This window comes from Dreissena polymorpha, chromosome 2 (genome assembly GCF_020536995.1).
Source record: "Dreissena polymorpha isolate Duluth1 chromosome 2, UMN_Dpol_1.0, whole genome shotgun sequence".
Classification (NCBI taxonomy): Eukaryota; Metazoa; Mollusca; class Bivalvia; order Myida; family Dreissenidae; genus Dreissena; species Dreissena polymorpha.
In genome coordinates this window covers 63956750-63979391 of record NC_068356.1, presented here as the reverse complement: position 1 = coordinate 63979391, position 22642 = coordinate 63956750, and the positions used below count along the sequence as shown (strand labels likewise).

Genomic DNA, 22642 nt, shown 5'->3' with positions numbered 1-22642 from the left:
GTATTGTGTTTGATTGGTCATTTACTAGATCAATTATTGATAATATATACAGCTTCAGTTGTAATCAATATATATATTCTTTTTTCAATGAGTGTTTGGTCCGAATTTTAACATGTTTGATTGTTTAGGAGACTTGGCGCTTAGACTAATTTCACTGTCTATCATCACCACCGGAAATAGATGACCATCGAAGCGATAATAAACTAAACAACCATGGAGAGCAGTGAGTACTTACCTAAAAAATCTAATAATTACTCGCTCCTGGATAACCAGTGCGTGTTAAGCATCTTACAGACAGATTAATATGTTTAAAAATGTGAATCTATATTGCAATTCGTATTGATGAAGCTTTATTTACTCAAATGTATGACTGCTTGGTACCGATTTGAAATTGGTACTTCTCGAAGAAACAGCTTTTCTTTTATGATTACATGGTTTGTCATAGTGTATGGAGTTGATTTCCAATTCTTTTAGGCTATATATACCATCTGAACGCTATTTATGGTCTCGGTTTGATTATTGTTCGTGGAAATCTATTAAAATAAAATAAATGTAGTGTACGGCGAATAGTTGTTTATGGCAAAAGTCGTGTACGGCGAATCGTGAAAGTCGTGTACGGCGAATAGTTGCAGCGTATTGGCATTTTAACACTAGTCTGGTAACTGATTATAACCAAATAAAAAGTTAAGTGAAAACATTCCCTTGAATGTTAATTCATTTTATGTTTAACCCATTTTACCACGCCTATGCAGTAAACTGCTATTTTTAGTGGTTGCAAATACCATTTTCAGGCGGAAACTCGTTCTGATTTATGATCCAAACATACACTGCGGGAACACGTTACACTTGTTTCGCTTTTTATAACAGAATCTATCCACAATATTGAGTTATGCTAAAAATAGAAACCAGAATGAAGTATATGCCACTGCAAACCGACGTTTGAATACGGTCTTACCCTAAACCCAGTGATCCAAATTACATCTGTTTGAATTATTGAGTCGATGACCGTATTATAAGTATATGCTTGTTGTGGTATTTGGGGTGAGATAAAGATAGAGATGCTGTCGTGAATATTATATGAGATTTTAGACGTAACGTTGATTGGCGGTTGCCGCGAATGAGCACGTTATTATAATTATTATTTTGACGTCATATAGATTTGTATTGTTGTTGACGGGCAGTTGAATTAAAGGATCGAACCTGAACAGTCGTGTTTTGCATATCAACTCGAAGTACACCATTATACCTTCGTGAAATTGGTGCCGTGAACAAACAGTAAAATGCCGACGACAAAAGAGAAGTTACTAGGCCAGCGGCTAGGTTTGAAAAATATTATTGACCGTTTCGTCAGTAAAATAGAAGAAGCGAGCGATGAAGACGATGACATTCAGTTTCAAGCGCTTATCGAGAAATTAGAAGAAAAAGTGGCATGTCTGCTAGTCCACAATGATAAAATTCTCTCGCTCACCGACGCCGACGCTGCGCCAGAGGATATGGTCGAGGCAGAAGAGTATACCTTCGACGTAGAGGTCAAACTACGAAGATACAAGCAGCGTCTACAGCGGCCTAACATTGGCATCACAGACGCCGCCGATTTATTATCGCATGCATCCGGTTCCGGTAGTCAGCAGGCATCCGGTCCACTACCACCAAGCAACCAACGCAGGGTGAACACCAATTCGTCAAACGACAGCGGCCAGTAAGCGCCCGAGATAAGTGCATCTAGTACTCATAAATTGCCGAAATTAACACTTCCACGATTTGACGGTGATATATTACAATGGCAATCGTTCTGGGATTCATTCGAATCGTCAATCCATAGCAATGTCAACTTGACTGATGTGCAGAAATTCAATTATTTGAAAGCACAGTTGGAGGGTACAGCCGCCATGACTATTGAAGGATTTGCACTCACGAATGCAAATTACACGCGCGCAGTCGCATTGTTACGTGAAAGGTATGGTCAAAATTGCAAAATTGTTCATGCAACCATGCAAGCGTTATTGAAATTGCCATCACCAACTTCCACAGTCGCGAGTTTGAGAGGGTTTTACGACCGCATGGAAACGTATATCCGGGGTCTTGAGTCGCTAGGACAACATCAAGATATGTACGGTAGCCTATTGGGCCAGTTGTATTGGAAAAATTGCCGATGGATATACGTAAAAATCTCGCCCGCGTAAACGAGAATAATGACTGGTTTTTGCAAGATCTGCGACGAGCGATTAACAAGGAAATCAACATTCTCGAGATCGGCACCGGAAGTTCCTATGCGTTGCCGGAAGTTAGCGACTACAACTCAACAGCATTGTTTCATGCAAGTGCGAATGGTAAGAAGACTTCATACACTCCTAGCAACAAGTTTGGCAAAAGGAATACGCAACATTATTCTAGAACATGTGCATTTTGTGATCAAGAACATTTAAGTTGTGAATGTAAAAACTTTCCTGACACTGCTGCCCGAATGAATGTTGTGAAACAGAAACAGCTTTGTTTTAACTGCTTGGGGTAACACCGAATCACAGAATGCAAGTTAAACAGACGCTGTCAAAACTGCCACCGGAAGCATCACACTTCTATCTGTAAGGAGCTACAAAGAAAACCGGAAGTTGAATCGCCGCAACCGGAAGCCGCCGTATTCTTCTCGTCTACAAAGAGGTCGAACGCAGACGTTATATTAAAAACCGCCATTGCCCCTGTTTCGTCGTCTCACAATACAACGGATGCCGCCATATTAGTCGACGAAGGCGCACAGCGATCCTTTATCACCAGAAAGCTTGCTGACGATCTTCAACTAGAGAGTGATGGAATAGAAACACTTAGCCTGACGGGATTCGGAGGAAGTAATAACAGAAGCTTACAGCAACTAGAACGCACGACAGTGTACATAGTTTCGAAGAGAAAAAAGATACCTGTTAGTGTACTCATCGTCCCCACTATTGCGGCTCCCATCAGATGCGGATATCTTAGATCGACTGCGGAACTTCCGTACCTGCGGGGATTGAAGTTGGCTCATTCCGTTACAGGTGACACGTTATTTGACATTTCATTACTCGTTGGAGCTGACCACTATTGGGATATTGTCGAAGATCATGTTGTTCGAGGGAACGGGCCGACCGCCGTCAAGTCTAAGATTGGTTATTTACTGTCCGGTCCGATGCCCTCCACGTCTCATGCGTCAGCTGATAAGCACATCTTGAACGTACTTGCATCGCGCGCCCCAGAACACAGCATATTAGAACGTTTCTGGAGTCTTGAGAACATGGGTATCTCACCTTGTGAACCTGACCGGAAGTCTGTCGAGTACCTACAGCAATACCAAGCGACAGCTATTGAGTACGACAACGGAAGGTACCATGCCAAACTACCATGGAAGCAAGACCACCCTGCTCTACCAACAAACCACAACATAGCCTTGAAGAGAACTGTTGGGGCTATTCAGAGGTTGTGCAATGAACCGGAAGTGCCTCGGGCACATGGTGACAGCATAGCAGAGCAGGAAAGACGTGGCTTCATCGAGCGGGTACCACTTGGTCAAGAGTCAGCTGAACAAGTGCACTACATTCCTCATCACCCAGTGGAAAAAGAATCATCAACGACACCCATACGCATCGTCTACGATTGTAGCTGCCGTCAGTCACGTGATTCACCAAGCTTGAACGACTGCCTGAAATCAACGCCACCGGCATTGAACGAGCTTACGTCGATTCTTACAATCGTCACAGAAATCGAGGCTGTACTTAACGATCGGCCATTGACGTATGCATCAACAGATCTAAACGACCCCGCGCATATCACGCCGTCGCAGCTGTTATACGGTCGCCGAGTTACAACGCTGCCACACGATGACGTCACATTCGATGCCGGGAGTACTGTCGCTGCAGCCGATCATGCTACATTTAACCGCATGGCAAGGCGACGTGAGCTGCTCATACAACAGTTCTACAGACGCTGGAAGACTGAGTACCTGACGTCACTCCGCGAGCACCACCGAATGTCTGGTTCCAACACGCAGACGATCAACACCGGGGACGTGGTGCAGATCCATGATGATGGCCCTAGATGTCGAAGGAAACTTGCCGTGGTCGTCGATGTTGTAACCGGAAGGGACGGGCATGTTCGCGCGGCCAAAGTGCGAACCAGTAACGGACTGTATACCCTAAAGGCCAATAGCAAAACTTTATCCACTCGAAGTGATAAGTGCCAATGGAAACTGATGGACAATCATGATATTGATGTGATGGACTGTTTTTTAAATATTTAAGCATAATATGATTATCGTATTCGTATACTTATGTGAAAACTCTGTTTTTTCATTTTGCGGCCCCCAGTATGTCGTGAATATTATATGAGATTTTAGACGAAACGTTGATTGGCGGTTGCCGCGAATGAGCACGTTATTATAATTATTATTTTGACGTCATATAGATTTGTATTGTTGTTGACGGGTAGTTGAATTAAAGGATCGAACCTGAACAGTCGTGTTTTGCATATCAACTCGAAGTACACCATTATACCTTCGTGAAAGATGCAATGCAAACGAAAACAACATATGGACATAATCGTGAGTTAGAGTGAAAAGCGTGAATTAAGGGTATACAATTTTGAGTGATAAAGGCACTTCAATAAAGGCATTCCATACAACGTTCCTTATTAGTTTGTCTTCCTATTTCAGAAATAGATGAGTCTCTGGATATGGTATCAAGCACTTTTGGTAATAAGGTTACCAATTCCTCATAGACATTGTCAGTATTATCACGGCAACCGGATACATGTGTTCCATTGGAATCTTCCATTAATTCCTGACCTAAAGCAACGTTGGAGAGAGGGTCATGTTGGTCATCAACACTGCTACTCTCTTGTACCCTGACACGTTTCTCAAATGGACTATCTTTGGGTATCGCATTAGCTCTTGTAATATGAATATTGCCTTTGATGTCATCAATTGTTATAGTTCTACCCTGCTCCCGACACAGATCTGGTATAGCTTTGAAGTTAATTGTCCGCATCTGATGTCCATCAACTTTTCTGACACGTATTCCATCATCTTCATGACAGTTTATTAGATGCAGTATCATATTCTTGAAGCATGACTGCTTCTCGGGGCAGTAATAGAACATGTATGTGGATATCTTTTTCCTGTAATAAATGTAATAATGTGTCTATAAACACCGACCGACCGACCGACACAGACAGACAGACCTTCATCCAGCAAAACAATATCCCCCTCTTCTTCGAAGGGGGGCATAATTAAGGGAGTAAGAGTATACTTTTTAACGTTGACATTTGGCAATTTAAACGTTGAAATTGACGTAACGTCAATTTTAAATTGATTATTACTTAATCACGGAAAATATGTGAATTTGAAGGCACAACAAAGGAATTTCTATAATTCGAAATTTTAATTTTTGAACATAAAATTGTTAACTGTCCATTTTTGTTTCGAGCATTTCTTATTTTATATATCAATTGGAAAATCAAATCCTCCAAGAAAACCACGTTTTTTTACGCAGGGGTTACGTTTAAGTCGACTTGCGTGCAATTCATTGGGGAGCACGTGAATTAGCAAGCAACAAAGACGCATTGATAATATTGCAACGCCAAGCAGTCTGTTCTCATATAAAAAGTTAAGAATGAATAAAGATATAGAGGATATTTGTTGGATCCGGTGGATTATCGATTTTAATTCACGAGTGATCATAGAAAATAATATTTTCACGAGTGGCGCAGAGTGAATTAAAATCGATAATCCACCGAATCCAACAAATTTTCTTTTTATTTAATGCATTTTTCACAGTTTATTTACATTGTTCAAGAGTTTAACTAACGAATTTTGCTGGGATAATGACGTCATTTCGTCAAAAAATGACGTCATTTCACAGTAAACAATGAAAATTATTGATAATTCTCACTGATAATTTTCACTGTTTGAAACAGTGAAATTATCAGTTTTAATTCACTGATATTTCTCTATAAACCACCGGAAAGCATTAAATAAACCATTATTATACCAAGAACGATGAAATTAAACTTTGTTTTTTAGTTAAATTTATTTATTTATTAAATTAAATTGCAATGACAAACTTTCTGCTATCAATCGATGATTTTAGAATGAATGAACGTCATTTTTTCTCCAAAAGAGCGTGAAAATTAAACGGTTTTTGAATGAGGTGTTTTTGTTAACGTCAGTATGTTTGTATACACACGTGTTTTGCATCTTTGTGCACATGACAGTCAAACGGAACCCCATAAACATGATCATTTTAATGTGCTTCATTTGTTTCTGCATTTCCACTTGTTCCAAAATAGACGAATTGCACCCAATTAGGATACAAACATATCTCAAATAGGGGAAAATGTCACAGATAAAAACAATACCGTTCAGAGATCCTCTCTTCTGCGTTGTGGGTTACTAAACTCAAAACTATTCGCCGTACAACACAATTTAATTTTATTTTGCTATACGCCGTACACATTAGGTGCTATTCGCCGTACACAACGGAGTTTCTATTTTAGCTAAACATTTGCATACTAACTAGATTATTGGGCTGAAGCTTGCAAAAACCAATAGTTTATATATTTCTGTTTGCACACCATTGAAAAATTCGTCATCGTACTATCGCGTTGTCGCCATCGTACTATCGCATTGTCGCCATCGTACTGTCGCATTGTCGCCATCGTATTATCGCATTGTCGCCAACGTACTATCGCACTATCGCATTGTCGCCCTCTGGATTTTGATGTGTAACCACGATGGCACTAACCGTATTCCGTACATCAGAACATTTCGTGCTTACCGTCAACTTTGAAAATCAATAAGTTATTGTGTTACTTTATCATTAAGTTTTATTAAAAGCGTGTGTTGCAATTAGTCATTTGAATGACACACGATATTCGACATGGTTAAGTGTGTTGACTACGGGTGCAAAGAGCGTCCGGAAAAAAACTTCGAAATACAAATACCGGGTTTAATAACTGAAAATGCTTTATATATTTTCTGAAATTTTGCAACACTATTCTTATTGTATTAGTATAACTAGAAACACGGAAACGCATTATTTGTATGCCTTATTGTAGATTACGATTACGGATTATTCAAAATGCCACTACTTTTTATAAGCATGTACGCGTGAATGGTTTAGCAACAAAAATGTATTTGAATCCTTCGCTTATTATTTAGAACTAATAGGTGAATCAGCAGAATAGTTAAAAAAGGACAAATGCATTTCAACTTATAAATAACTCAAGTTATGGTCTGGGTCGCCAAAAAATAGTGAATGTGTCAAAAATATTATATGCGCTTATTAATAATATTCCCTCAACTGAGAAGAAATTATTAGAGAATAAAAAATAACTATGTAGACATACTTATACTGATATTTCACCCATATAATTTACTTACTGTTTACTTCACAGACTAGTAACAGACAATGCATTTATAATATCAATAACATTAATATTGTTTGCTAACATCATTTAGTATGTTATAGTGAATATTCACAATCAGATATAACATGCTAAGAGTTTTGTGCATGAATCATAATTATTAGTATTGCTTTCATTTACATTTTCATTTCTCAGTAATCACAATTATCTGGATTAAATTTACGGTCACAAGAAAAGGATTGCTTTCTTATTTTCTTAACTTGCGCAAAATTCCAGCGAAGGAAGATCTTAAATTGACACAAGTTCCGAGCGCTGTGTATTATTCCTTACAGATGGTGTAATGTCGCTTATTGTTATGTGAATGCTTAAATGTGTCTCATCAGCGGATACATCTCATTTCGATTATGGAAGACACAGTGATGTATTAGTTATGATATTAGACCTCCCCCAATTAAATTAACTGGTATGATTAACATTGATCGCTATCAGACTACGTCCTAACGCAGTGGTGCAGAAACCTGTCGCACTAAGGTCCTACCTTGCCCACTTTTACCTACACATGTCCTTGTTTTGATTTTATCACATTATTATAACGGAAGTTTGAATAAATTCATTCCGAATTCTTGCAAGTATCCGTCCTGTGTCGATAATAATGAACCGTACAACGTAGTCATATTCAACGCGATCGTACTGTAGAATTGCAATACACGATATCAAAATTAAAATTTTGATTTGTTCCCGGAATGCGCATTTAACAAACAAAAAATACATTTATATTTTTACCAATCCGTATTTCCAACACGATGGTCTCCTTGAGTATCGGCAAAAGATTCCTCGCTGCCCAGATTCAGAAAAGTCTGACTGACAAGCACTAAATTCCGTCTCATATATGTACGGTTCAACATAAATTTCTTCATAATCACTTTCATTTTCCATTTTCATCCATTTTTGTGAAGAAATTTGCGCGAAATTTCGCATCATAAGCCCTATTTAGCCGGTTCGTTATTGCGGGTGAATGAACACTGGACAAACCTACGTTACTACCAGTTTGAAGTAGGTCGGAATGTATACAATTCCCGAAATTGTCATATTCGTTCTCGCTAATAACACCGTCATTTAATCAAAGTGAGGAACGAAAACATTTGTACATGCACTAAATTCCATAAATAAAGGGGTTTAAGGGTCATTAAAAGAATGGTTTTTCTCTTGTATACTCGACATCAAAAAAGTGTGTGTGTTTTCAACTGACACAGCTCTAAAACTAGCGGATTTTCACCAAGTATTTAACTAAAGTCGGAGTTATGTGAGATTCACTCATGACAATATTTATTCGAATAAGGTTGATTTTTTTTCTATTTTCTCAAATAACATATAACTCAATAAGGTTCTTCTACACAAAATGTGCATTTAGTTGTCAGCAAAAAAGATAGCTCAAACTATACCAGAATAATGCGCCCATGAATATTTATTTATATTATGAAGTCATAACTATAAAACAGCTTTTTAAATAACAATGACTTAAATTTATTCTTTAATAATAACGTGTTATTATACTAAAAAATTGCTTGAAATTACAGAAAAATGTTCATACAAACATTTCCTAGTATCAATTGAAGTAATAAGTGGACACCTGATATATATTTTTATAATAGTGATTTTGACACTTTCGGTCCCAAATGTACCTAAAGCTCTGTGTGCATAGAAACGTCATACTCAATAATTCTCATTACAATACCTCTATCAACACTCACACACACACATATATATATATATATATATATATATATATATATATATATATATATATATATATATATATATATATATATATATGTGTGTGTCTTATTTTAGTAACAGTGACATTGACCTTATTTAAACGACTCTAAATGTTATCCCAAGCTTTGTCTGCATATATACTAACTACACGGAAATTTGCAAAATTGTTATGTAGCGGAAATTATATCTTTAGATTTAGTAATATTGCAATGGTTATTGAAACATTCGTGAGATAGATATCAACGAAGGCTTGCTATATCCAAAGTATCATCAAGATAAGTTTGTGCAAACTAAAGGCATTAACCTGGAGGCATGTCGACCTCTGGCCCAAACGTATACCCGATGGACCGCCATAACCCAATATATAAACAAGAATTATCAAAAAAAAAACACTGGTTAAAATGAAAATACAATGTTCAAAACACCCTTTAAAAGTTCAGTTATGTCTAGGTATATGTTTAGAAATGTTTTTGAAATAATGCACTTGCAAACTATTCTGATACGTCGCATTTAAACACGCGCATTATGCAGAACACTTTTAGGGAAACAATCAGAAATATTGTCAAAGAATTTTGCTTTTCAAAAAAGTTACACTTGATTTTGTTATATGTCTAGAGAAACTCAGGCGAGTGTCGTTTTAGATTCTAAAGTATCACTTGCTAAAGGGGATGGTTTTACGGACAAATCCAACCGTTTTACGGAAATTACCGAATAATTTGATTCCCTGCCTTTTATAAATTAAAAATACACGAAAAGGATATTAAGATAAACTAGAAAGAATGAAACCTTGTTATAAAATAAGATTTAAGTAGAAATAGCGAATATTACAATTTGCTGTCAGGAATTTCAATAATCGAATTTCAAATAATGTAACAACACAGTTAAACAACTGATTAATTTCATCAAATATCTGATTAATAACATAACGTATTTTTATTGATACAGATTCAATTAACAGATTACGTGCAACAGTTATTTACTCAAGTGAAAGCAGTTACAACCTCTAACTGTCTTAACAAATATCACAATATACACAGGTCGGTTATTCGAATATAATAAAATAAGGACTTGTGAATTACATAAAACTATTCGTAATTGCAACTCCAATCAATTAATACGCAATATATGGCCATTTACAAGAACATATATTTGAGTGTTTTGTCTTCTATAGAATTCAACTTCATATGTAATATGCTATGATAAACATGCACAATTTCACGACTGACAAATCTCCATTATAAATCATGAGTTTCCTTTTTAACGAGTATTCATCGATTGCTCGTAATACAGAATGTTGATCCGTTTTAATACGCATTATTCCTGTTTCCTAATTTTAGTATGTTTCGTGCGAGATCAACAATCTGTGTGTTCAGTTACATTATACTGTAACGTGTATACGAATCAAATGCGTACGTTATGAAAAAAGGATCTACGTACTACATGTATGTGCTTTAACTATTTGGAAGTACTTTGAGTGTACCAAGTATTGAATTAAAAAAAAAGTGTAACGTAACGGGAAAATACTATCAGAAACATTTAGCAAAGTGATCGAAGTCACGTTTGTTTGTGTATCAACTTTGATAATGAAATCTATTGATAGTGTTAAAATTAATTCTGAGTTCAACCAAAACACTTTGATTATGAAATTGACCGACCTCGTAACAAAGTGCAATATCTGTTATGCATAAGTTTTATTAAATCTTCTGATGGAGTGTTAGGACCACAATTGGTATTGCATCAATAATCAATTTGTAACCAATATTGACATTCAAATTATATGGTATATATGTGTATCTATGAAAATTTGATATAACAGTATAATTACGGTTACATAATTAAGCGATTGAGACACGTGCAATTGTTGTTGGTCACGCGGTTCTTATACACAAGAGTGGCATAGGTTCGTTGTAGGCACAAAACTATGAGCAACCATAATAATATAAGAAGATGACTGTTTTTGTCAACGTTCAGTTCAGCTCGATTGGAAGGATAGCTTGTATCAGAACATAAAGATTAATTGCTAAGCCCATGAATTTGAAATTACTATTATTAACTATGGAATTGTGTTATACAATTATCATGCAATACATTTAAATTACTCGACCTTAATTCGAACTCGATATAGATATTGTCAAAGATAAATCATAAAGGTTGTCTCTAAAGTTGTGACATTTGTTTAAACTTTAACCTGGTAACCTTTTTAAAAGCATGTTAAAGTTAAACTGATTTGAATTTGCCATCGATAGTGTGAAGATAAACAGTTCGACCATGTTTCATCAAGATTGGATGAACAATGTGATATCTAGAATGGTAACAGGCTTTACATTTGCACGCTTTATGACGACGAACAAACGGTTATAACAATAGCTAACCATAATCACTTTACAAATAGTTTGTCTCAATAATACGTTATAAACGAAACAAAATCATGCACAAATCTGACCGTACATTCAAAAATCTCAAATCAAGTTAAAAATTGACTCTAGAAACCAATTTTCGGCTTTGTTAACAACTGTGACTGAGTCATTTTAAAACATGTTGACCCCCCCCCCCCCAAAAAAAAAAATAGCCCATTGCCGCCAGAGCAAACATTTGGTATGAATGGCAAAAGTTAATAAAACAAAGGTTTTATTTTATTAATTATTGTGTTTAATTTATGAGCATTAGTTTACAAACACTATCCTGAATCGAATGCTTAGATTTATTGGATCAGTTAAATAGCTCAATGGTCAGATTTCTTTTCCACAAAATGTTTGTTATGGTTAAAAAAATTGCACTTCATTCTAGTTATATTAGCACTATATGCGAAGTTAAATCGGAGATATTAATAGAAGTATTTGTATATTGCTCATACAACTAATACAATACATATCTGCGTTATGTGACGTTACATAAATTATTGCACAAAAACACATAAATTGTATAAACACATTAATCATATTAACACAAATGCACAATACACGTTGAAATCCATTCATTTATTGTTTTTCATTTTGCATAATATAATCTCGTCATGTTGTCAGATAAACCATCATCCAAGAACAGTTGTCTATATATCCCAATATTGCATATAATTTGACGAATTATTACTGCTATTCCTCAGCCGAAGGCGTTACAAATCCTGTGTTTCAGTTTTGCCATTTAAAAACGTAGCCCGCGGTAACAATTGTCGCCTACCACTTTAAAAAAGTATATAATTGTAATTAACGTCTTTATACAAAAACAAACTACATTTGTGTTATATGTGTATGTGTTGTTTGGTGGCAAATAAACAGCTGTTGTGACCCTTCAAGTAAGTACTTGCCTTTCTTGTAATTCCGTTTTAAATATTTAAGTTCCAGTTGAGTATCCAACCTTTCAATCTGTTTCTTTCTGTATATAATTCGATTTGTTAAGCACATATCTTTATAATTGCTCAATTACGCATTCGCAGTAATTTTAAATCTGCAACAATCACAGACTGTTCACCATCGACAAATGGTTTTAAATATGCCAACATACAACCTTCAAAGAATCTATCAAGTGGGGAACAAAGATTTTTTTCACTAAATTAGCAATACTTGGCGCAATATAACAATTGTATGTTTAAATATATTTATTTTGCAATAAATAGAGGATATTTGTTGGATTCTGTGGATTATAATATATATATTTTATATGATCACGAGTGAATTAAAATCGATATTCCACCGAATCCAACAAATTGAATGAGTGAAATTATCAGTTTTAATTCACTGATATTTCTCTATAAACCACCGGAAAGCATAAAATAAGTATGTTTAATTATCTTTAACATTGTGTTAGTAAAACTAAAGTAACATTCAATTAATAATTATATTGAAATACCATAATAGCTGTCAAAGCTCAATGTTTGAAAGTATATATTTACTACCTGTAATTGATTTGAGCGCATGCAACGTTGGTTTAAAAATTACTTCTGTAAATGTGAATCCTGTCAAACTTTTATTGCTAATCACGACAAACAAACGCTTAAACCGAAAAATTGAAAACACTTCTTGTTTACAAAGTAATTTTTTATATTCACATTTGAAATCAAAGAGCAATGAAGGCACAGATAAAATGTATACATAATTCATTGAATATTTACCTTGCTTTGTGAGGGGACTATCTGTCTAAATCTTCCATTGTGATCATTGTATTCGCTTGATAATCTGAAATGAGTATGAGTTCAATAGAAATACATAGATAATTGTAAATGATGCTTACTAGTTCAGAAGTGTTCAGGAGGTAAGAACCAAGAACACTCAATTTGTCAATAGCCTATATGCGTTTAATTTGCATTCTGTACATTACGATGAAGATTTAAACTAAGATCGGAAGTACCAGTTTCATATTTTCTTCTACAGCACATACACGCGATGACAATCGGTATCAATACGCTTGCTCCCCCCAAAATAGGACCGAGAATGATGGCCAGCTTGCTTTCTGACGTGTTGTCTACAGAAGAAGTGCCTGCAATATAGCCGTCTATAATAGCAAAATACTTTCCTTATAAATAAGTTGGTATGGACATTTAACAAAACTCTACACAAAGCTGTTACGACACTATTAAAGTTGAAGCATAAGCTGTATAAAGTATTGTAGTACGAAAAGTTACTTCTAAAATTGCAGTAAAAATACCACGGATTGATTTTTATTTACTTATCGTTGAGTCCTAAATGGCTTGAGTGTAGTTCAGAAAATACCACACACATTTTAAATAAGAAACAACATAAAAAGATTTATTGTAAATCTTTGTTTACACTACTCATAAACGCCGTTGGATGTTTGTGTGCTGCATAAAATGATAGCATAACATTTAGTACAAATGGCATAAATAAATAAGACGGCATTTTGTATCTATAAATTTTGTATCTATAAACACTTGACGGCGTAGTAATTGGTCTTGATGCGTCTATATATTGAATGACTCATGTAACTGCAGGCGCGGATAAGAAAACAAATATTATGTGCCCATGCAAGAGATTTTGAAATGAGGTTCATTTAATACCTTTTTTCTGTGCAAATGCTTCTAATTTTGAGATCGTAAACAAATAAACGTAAAATAAACAATTGTAATTTCTAAAATTAAAACTATTTACCGTTGTTTGGTATTGTGCAATCGTCTGTAAACTCTAATGAGGCATTTATCAGCACGTTGTATGTCTTGTAGCAGCAAATTGTTCCATGTATAGCTTTATTAACATTTAAGACAGTAAGAATTCCACTAGTCAGAGTAGCGCTATAATCAAATGTCAGTCCTGAAATACAAAACGTCAGTGTTTGGGATAGTGTTAAAACAGGCGTTAACTAGTGAAACATTTCAATCAATATGCTTACATGTGGGTATTTGAACGTTTAACATTAATACAACTATGACATAGCGATTTACTATGCCTTTGTTATATTAAAGAACTATCCGGCTACATACATTACATGTGTGTACCACATTCTCAAGAATTAAAACAAATAATATAAGCTTAGCTTTATTTAATTATTTCTTAGATACATATGAAACGCCAATGCAACGGCATTCTTATAATGATGTTACCTTAATACGCCATGCATTTAGTGTGGTTGTTTGGTATTTGTTTTCAAAATAAAAACAAACAGTTCGTATAAATAAATTGACAATTATGAAAGCAAGTTTCAACACATATATGTCTTGCTCATAAACATGAACCATTACCCAGGACTCAATGTTTAATCTGAAATTATGAGTATTCGACACACAAACTAATACAATGCATAATTTTGCACGAAATAGACGCCGATGTTCTCAGAAATCTGAAATCACCTTTATTATTTTATCATACCACCGTATTTATATCTACCCGATATAACGTTGCCTGATATAGTTTTTATATATCATGGTCAACAGGAAGTTCTTAAATCAGTCATGTGTGGAGGATGGTCATATTACTCGGAATCGACTATAAAGTAATCAATTTTAGTAAAATCGAATCAGAATAAACAAAACAAACAATTTGATACCAAGACGTAATATATTTTAAATACAAAACGCAACACAAACAGCAAACAACATTTTTTACAAATATTAAGCGCGTGTGATCATGACGTCATTATTAACACGTCAAACGACACAAGTCATATTCTTTCCCGCTAAAACTGCAGCTTTTTGACGATTTTTTCATTATTTCGTAAGAATCGGGGTCGTAGAGGTATGATAAACAGAAAAAACATGTTACTGTCTGATATTTGTGTAATATATCAGGCTTGGCACGAATACAATAACGGCTCGGCAAGCCTCGCCGTTATATTATTCTTAGCCTTGCCTGATATACTACAAAAAAATCAGGCATTAACATGTTATTCTATATATTTCACTTCATTCAGTACCACGATAAATAAACACACCTGACACTGGTTCATTAGGAGGGAAACACGTTGAAACCGAATATATACACTCCCCTATTCCGTATGTTGTATTGGACGCGCCATCTCGATATTTGCAAGTAAAATCCTCCCCCTCTGTTTCGATTAGAATATTAATCGATTCACTCTTGTCGATAAGTCGTGAACAGATTAGATGAAAAGATCCATGACAAATGACGTTCACTGTAACACACAAAACAGTAATCCTTTCAAGAAAGCGAAGCCTTTAAGCATGATTTATAGAGCGCGGAGATTGGTCAGCTAGCAATTAAAACTCAGCGAATGGTTAATTATTGTTTAGAGGTAGAAAGAAGGAATAAAATACATTTTAGCAACATTTGTATGATTCCAGTTAGCATATTGTGTAATGATATTATCTTATCATAATAAAAAAATGCATGGTGTGTTTATGTATAGAAACAAAAATTAGTTTTAATCAACCGAACATGTCAGCAATCCTAAGTGCACGAGCTCTTAAACAATTGAATTTGATGAAAACGGTAGATCAATCTGAAGTAAGGTAAATGTGATTTACAAGAACATACTTACTGGATAGCATAACAACTGCAATGTCAACTCTTTTCGATAACGACTGCATTTTCTGTAACAAATATAGTCGTTTACGATAAATGTTTTTCGTATGATTACCCCTTAAACATTTTAACACAGTGCTTGTGCTTGTTTGCTTGGAAAATTTAAAGACTTGCCATAGTTTCTGATTCTTGACCATTCAATACCGATGTAAGAATTTCCGAATTTTGTAATTGGTGAGTGTGCTATCTACAAATTATGCAAATATGAAAATGTCTGATTCCCTTGATCCAAATGTGTAATAAATCTTAAAGTAGTAAAATGTATTTTGCAGGGACTCACAGGAGAAAATTCTCATCTGAAATCATGTTCAATGCATGCCAGTAACTTCTGGTGTACTCGTTTTCAGTATACCTGTACTGGATAACCTGAAACGACCCTCTGATATTTACCACAAAGCGCTTTGAAAGCCACTATTTTGTGTTTAGTACTTTGAAATCCAGTATTTGTATATTACACAATTCTCAACATATGTTTATTATATAGTGATAACATGTAAATAAGGAAGTTAAAATAACAAGTTTTCCGTTGAAAATAATATCAGTCAAGTTTGCGGTGTTTAATTTGAGTTCGTAAATGAACAATTGAATGTCCAAAACGTGCGTTTAGTATACTAATAACCTATAAATACGTTTATAATGTAGTATTAGCAATGCATGTTTGAAAAGAAAAAAATAAATTAAAAATTAATAACCAAAGCGACAGATTTCATTGTATGTAAACATTTGTTTCAATATTAGCGTTTGTATGACTTGCATGTATTTGTCAATGCATTGTATAATTAAGTAAAAAATGTAATATTTATTCCAGGAGTGCATGCCAGTATAATACATTGTTCTGAGTTTCGTTTAACAAAGTATTCGCATTCGTATTTATATATAAGTATACAAATGCAACATCTCGAATGGATTGTTCTATAAATATATCGCGTCTATGTCATCCAATAATGTGATTGTAAATAACGCTTATTAAAGTGAAACATTAAATAATACATGAATACTTTTTTTTATTAAATTGTATGTTAATCAATATTCGCTTAGCAATACATTATTGCTGCTTAAAATTTTATAATTACTTTGTATTGTGTTTGTGTATAAGTAATACACAGATAATTCAACATCAATATATAACAACTAAAGTTGGATACTAATGTATTGAGACACTTTCAATGTTGTCAATACAATATAAAGAAAACAGACTCAATATTATGAGGTAATGCAACCATATTAATGATGCATGTTTTTTTCAGGGAGTTGGAGACGTTAATTGTTTTATATCCATTGTTAAACAACGCACATCTGATATATACGTTCAGAATTGGACAACCGAGTTACAACAAACGACAAGGGGTAAAAATTATTGCATTTACGGAATTTTTAGATTTCAGCCTTATCTCAATGTTGTAAATATTTCAAAATTAAGATTCGAATTTACGCGTTTACGAGTATCTGCTCACAGACTTGAAGTCGAAGCAGGGCGATGGCACAAGCCTGAAAAGACACTGTATGAAAACAGAAAATGTAAACACTGTAACGTTCTTGAAGATGAGTTCCATTTCTTACTCGAATGTCCAGTTTTTAATAGTCTTAGAAAACAATATATACGTAGATATTATTGGAATCGCACAAATATGATACAATTTATTGAACTTTTACAAACTGACAACGCTAAAACAATTAAAAATCTTGCAACATTTATTTTAACGCAGCTAAATTGAGAACTGAATTATATTATCAATAGCATCTCTCCACATATTACTGTCTATGTGTTGTCAATCAATAAAAAATATATGTTTTCACATTGTTAGAACATTCAAGTTTATTTTGAATACGATAAGACTTTACAATATGCATATTATATAATTACCTTAATATATAAATGTTCAAAATATTTGTTTATTTTGAATATGAATGTCTTTAGAGTTGCCAATTCTTTCGTTACAAATTGTTAACTTATATTGCCTAAAATAGTATATATATATATATATACCTGTATGTCATTGACCACGGTTTACTACATTGTGTATTATATGTTTGTGTACTCATGGGCTTAAAGCCTAATGTATTCTGAAATAAAACCTATAAACACCTATAATTTAATGTTTATAATAGACAAAGCATTATCGAAATTCAAATAATAACTTACACATGCTTTACAGTTTCCAGTTGTAAATCTTTTTTTATTAATTTGACACTGTTATGGGTCAGTTGGAGGGGGTCGTACATGTGGTAAACAAAAGCGTGTTCTGAATATGGAAAATATTGTTTTCCCTGCACGAAAGGCTAAAAACATACTTTATGACTTGTTAAAACATATTGTATGAATTATTGTATAACATATTACCTGATTTTCGTTAATAAATGTATAGACAAAACATGGTATAGTTGTGCACACTCATGGTGAAAAAACAAGAGTTACTAAAGAAGCAAAGGAAAGAAAACTATTAGTAGAGTTTGACACCGTAATATGGACTTTTGGGACCTTAAAAACATGTTCAGGGCTTTATATTTGAAAGCTTGAATACGCATCAACAAAGCATGCGCTTGTTGTATGCATTTTCGCTTATAAACATGATATAACGCTTAATAATATCATACTTAAACTAAATGGTCCAATATTTAAAGGGGCCTTTTCACAGATTTTGGCATTTTTTTAACTTATTCATTAAATGCTTTATATTGATAAATGTAAACATTGGATCATAAAAGCTCCAGTAAAAAATCAAGAAAAAAAATTAAAAAAGGAAAAGAACATTGCCCGGAGCAGGTTTCGAACCAGTGACCCCTGGAGTCCTGCCAGAGTTCTGAAGTAAAAACGCTTTAGCCTACTGAGCTATTCCGCCGAGTACACAATCTTGACGTATTTTATACCTTATATAAGCAATCTTCGTAGTTTCACAAAATTTAACGACAAAAACAGAACTCTCCAAATTATTCAATCGTTTCGCGTTGCAACGCTTTATAATTTTTAGGTTTTAAAATCGTCAAAAGATGCATATAATGGCTATATTAGAGCATGGTTAATGTTCAGTATTACTGTTTCCTCACAAATATCATAACTAAAACGAAAACTTACGAATCTGAAACAACTTTTTTTAATTTTGTCAATTTACCAAAGCGTGAAAAGATCCCTTTAAGGAAATTATGCATCCCAGACTCATTTGCGTTTGCAAGTAGATATCAATGGTAAGATGAACTTCTTTGTGGGTGTATTCGTACACGTTAATATGCTTGCTCTTTTCAATATTTTAAGTTATTAACATACTGAAAGAACGAAACTTTCGTAAAATTTTAATGTGCATTTTATAACGCAAAATGCAAAGCAACAACGGGTAACAACAATATAGTAATCGGTTTAAATTCGATGACTGATTAAGTGTGTTGCTGTCAATTGTTCCAAAGCTACTAATCTTAATCTTATGTCCATAACGTACGTTAATATAAATGTGAATATATGTCAATATTGTGATCAAATAATGCTTTAAAAGTTAATAAGTAATGCATATGCTTAGTGGATAAACAGTGTAACATAATGGAATAATGACGGGTAATTTCGCACCGGTATCCATAAACAAATAAATAACTTAAAGGTATCGCATACAAATTGAATGAACGAATGATACCTGTTTCTGTATATTTGTTTCTGCTTACCCAAAGTGTCTACATAACTTTATATGTTTTCAAAATAGTGTTCACAAATCATGTCCTGATATATTGGTAAAATGATGATTATTTAGTATATGCAATATAAACGCCGTCATTCATTTGGATTTTTCAAGATCACGAAAACAAATAAAAAATTTACGCGTTAGCTTTATATTTTAATTGTATGTGTGGTATACAATTGCAACCTGTTACATATAGCAGGATTTTCATTCGCTTAGGAAAAATGGCACCGCAATTAAGAGTATTATTTGTATCGTGTAAAGGATCGTCGAGGGTGCGTGTTCTTTTTGTACTGTTTAAAACACCTAACGAATGTTGTATATTAACAGGTAATTATTAGCCATTCAATAATGTGACGTATTTACATACCAGTTGTCAACGGTGTTAGCAAACTAATACCGTTAAATGCTCCAAATGCTCACAATAATGTATACACTATTTGTAACCTTTACTTATATATAGGTGTTTTACATCGGAAAAAAAACACAAAAAACCTTGGTCTTATTTCTTTTCATAAGTCTAAATTTAGACACTGCCGATCTTAGCTCAAATTGGGAAATGAAAACGAAAAGTTGTTTGTATAAAATAACTTCGAGTAGGCCAAGTCAAGGAAACAAAGCCAAATGTTATCACTTGTTTTGCTGACTTGGTGTTTGTAACACTACTTACTTTGTTTAATAACATCCATGGAGTTTTATGAGTACTATATTTAGAACTGTTACGGACAAATGCACGATGGGTTATCCCTAAACTTTATTTTTTACCTTGGGGTTTCCTCTTGATGTATGTGCAGCATCAAAGGTATGTTATCGTTAAATGAACTACTCAAATTTCCTCGGTCATACATTTTTCTTATTTTACATCTTAACGAGATATAGTCGTGTCTACAAGTTTACATTATCTGTTTGAATTAAACAGATGTGTCGTTATTTATCTATGATCAGATTTTCGCCATTGTTTTACATTAAACTCGAATAACTGGGATTCCAAGATGATATTATACATGTATGCAATATTCTAGTTTTATGACGAACTTTTTTACAGGAACTTGTTCACGTTTTGATAAATTGACAAACATGTTTTAAATTTGCAAATTTTCGTTTTAGTTATATTTTTTTGGCATGGAAAATGTGATCTTCAACATTAACCATTATCCGTGCTCTAACATATCCATAATATACATTTTTTTTTAATCTTACAGTAATAAAGCGTTCCAAACTCGAAACGATTGTATAATTTGGAAAGTTCCGTTGTTAACCTTGAATATATTTTGTGACATTGCGAGGATTGCTTATATAGGTTATAAAAAATAACAATCATGCACAACAACAGCACGGATGGCCGTGTGGTTTAATCGCTAGACTTTTACTCCAAGGTTCAGTGGTTCGAGTCCATGCGAGGATACTTTTTTCTTTGTTTTATTTAATTTTTGTTTCATACTGGAGCTCTTTAGTGTTAATATTTATAAATTTAAAGCATGTAATGACAGACTTTTAAACACACACAATCTGTGAACAAGTCAATTTTTGTTCAAGTAGCAAGAACGTGCAACGAAGCGAACATTCTTTCATTGAAAATGATCTAGAAATAAACAAACCTTAACACCGAACAGATAAATAACATAAACGATAACCATGCTAAACGGAAGAGACATACAAACATCCTAACCGCTTGTGGCCACAGTTAACATTAAATCGAGAGCTTAAGTGCGTATAGATTGAATGACAGAGAAAACTTAGACAATCGACTAAAATTATACAAACAAGTTTTTGTTTGTTTGTAATTATACCTTTATTTTTAGCATTTATATGGTAAAGCAGGATACACACTATACCTATTTGTATCTAACACACAATATTTCACACATCTATAACATCCTATACAACATCTTTATCATAGCTCACATAAACGTAAACTAAACTTTACTACATGATTTTCATGGTTTCCCAATTTACTAAAATAGCTACAATTATATGGCGTACCATTTGTGTCGAAAGTCTACAAAATCCGCTAAGAAAAAAGAGAAATGTACTTCGACTTACAATATGTACGTCGAAGTACAAACTTGTACGTCGGAGTACAAATATGAAATACACTTCGAAATACATATTTGTACGTCGAAGTACAAACAAGTTATTCATCGTAGGTAAAACGAATAACAATATACAAACAAGTTATTCGTCCTAGGTAAAACGGTTGTGGACACCGTATTCGGCGCGTTCATTTATGCAAAACAATTAAACTAAAATTGCTAGAACATGTCTTCCTAAAAAAACAAACAATTACAAACCTTTCTGTGATATAAAACAATGTATCTCCAATGGCAAAACTCAGAATGATCTTACTGAAAGTTGAAAAATCAAGACCGGCGATACTCTTAAAATTCAACGAAAGAGAAACTGCTTATTTCTAAATGGGATTCCAGCAATGTATCAATCACTTGATGCAATCACTAAATATAGCATAAATAAACCTACAAGATGTGATTTATCGCTGAAATCAATGTGTAATTTCAAGGTGAACTTATGAGAATGATATGTTCTGCACGCACCTTGACGGAATAATACAGAAAGGTTCAATTGATTAATAGTGATCGTTAAATGTTTATCGAAATGCTAAGATTGGCACATATTACATTCTGAACTTAGTATGCAGTATTTAAGGTAATGCGGAAATAAGTGTGAAGGTATTTGTTTTTATTTATACAGCGACATGAACTAGAATAATTAAAACGCAGTCAATATTACTGACGAACTTCAGTATTTCCAAGAGGAATCTGTTGGTCGACTCTATTTGATTGCATTATTATATGTTTCATTTCAATCGAT

The 22642-nt window shown here is 34.0% G+C and overlaps 2 protein-coding genes across 7 annotated transcripts; one reads left to right on the top strand and one right to left on the bottom strand.

Annotated features, from left to right (window-relative positions):
- The first annotated feature begins 2152 nt into the window (after positions 1-2152).
- LOC127869769 (uncharacterized) lies at positions 2153-4264 on the top strand. Its single transcript, XM_052412430.1, has 2 exons — positions 2153-2330; positions 2526-4264. Exons 1-2 carry the CDS (start codon positions 2153-2155, stop codon positions 4262-4264), a joined length of 1917 nt encoding a protein of 638 aa, XP_052268390.1.
- Positions 4265-4873: 609 nt separating this feature from the next.
- On the bottom strand, positions 4874-22252 carry LOC127867343 (uncharacterized). 6 transcript variants are annotated; one of them, XR_008043446.1, is made up of 9 exons: positions 22105-22248; positions 18295-18431; positions 16432-16517; positions 16108-16159; positions 15541-15741; positions 14265-14423; positions 13507-13635; positions 13271-13334; positions 12122-12341 (listed from the first exon to the last, which is right to left on the bottom strand). XR_008043446.1 is itself a non-coding variant. In XM_052408437.1 (8 exons), the coding sequence occupies exons 3-7, from the start codon at positions 16154-16156 to the stop codon at positions 13288-13290; spliced, it is 585 nt and encodes a 194-aa protein (XP_052264397.1). In that variant the 5' UTR covers positions 16157-16159; positions 18295-18431; positions 22105-22248; the 3' UTR covers positions 4874-5139; positions 13271-13287. The 6 variants fall into 6 exon arrangements, 4 of the variants coding, with proteins under 4 accessions (XP_052264397.1, XP_052264394.1, XP_052264395.1 ...); XM_052408437.1 differs by lacking the exons at positions 12122-12341; positions 16432-16517 and adding an exon at positions 4874-5139; XR_008043447.1 differs by lacking the exon at positions 16432-16517 and having other exon boundaries at positions 14265-14357.
- Positions 22253-22642: the final 390 nt, after the last annotated feature.

Bases quoted from the DNA above. Each gene is read 5' to 3' on its own strand.
- LOC127869769 (XM_052412430.1), top strand. From the start codon at position 2,153: ATGGATATACGTAAAAATCTCGCCCGCGTAAACGAGAATAATGACTGG. The intron at 2,331-2,525 runs GTAAGAAGACTT...ACCGAATCACAG, and splicing joins GTTTCATGCAAGTGCGAATG to AATGCAAGTTAAACAGACGC.
- LOC127867343 (XM_052408436.1), bottom strand. From the start codon at position 16,156: ATGCAGTCGTTATCGAAAAGAGTTGACATTGCAGTTGTTATGCTATCC. The intron at 14,424-15,540 runs GTGTGTTTATTT...TTTGTATTTCAG, and splicing joins TCCTAATGAACCAGTGTCAG to GACTGACATTTGATTATAGC. The intron at 13,636-14,264 runs GTAAATAGTTTT...GCTATATTGCAG, and splicing joins TTGCACAATACCAAACAACG to GCACTTCTTCTGTAGACAAC.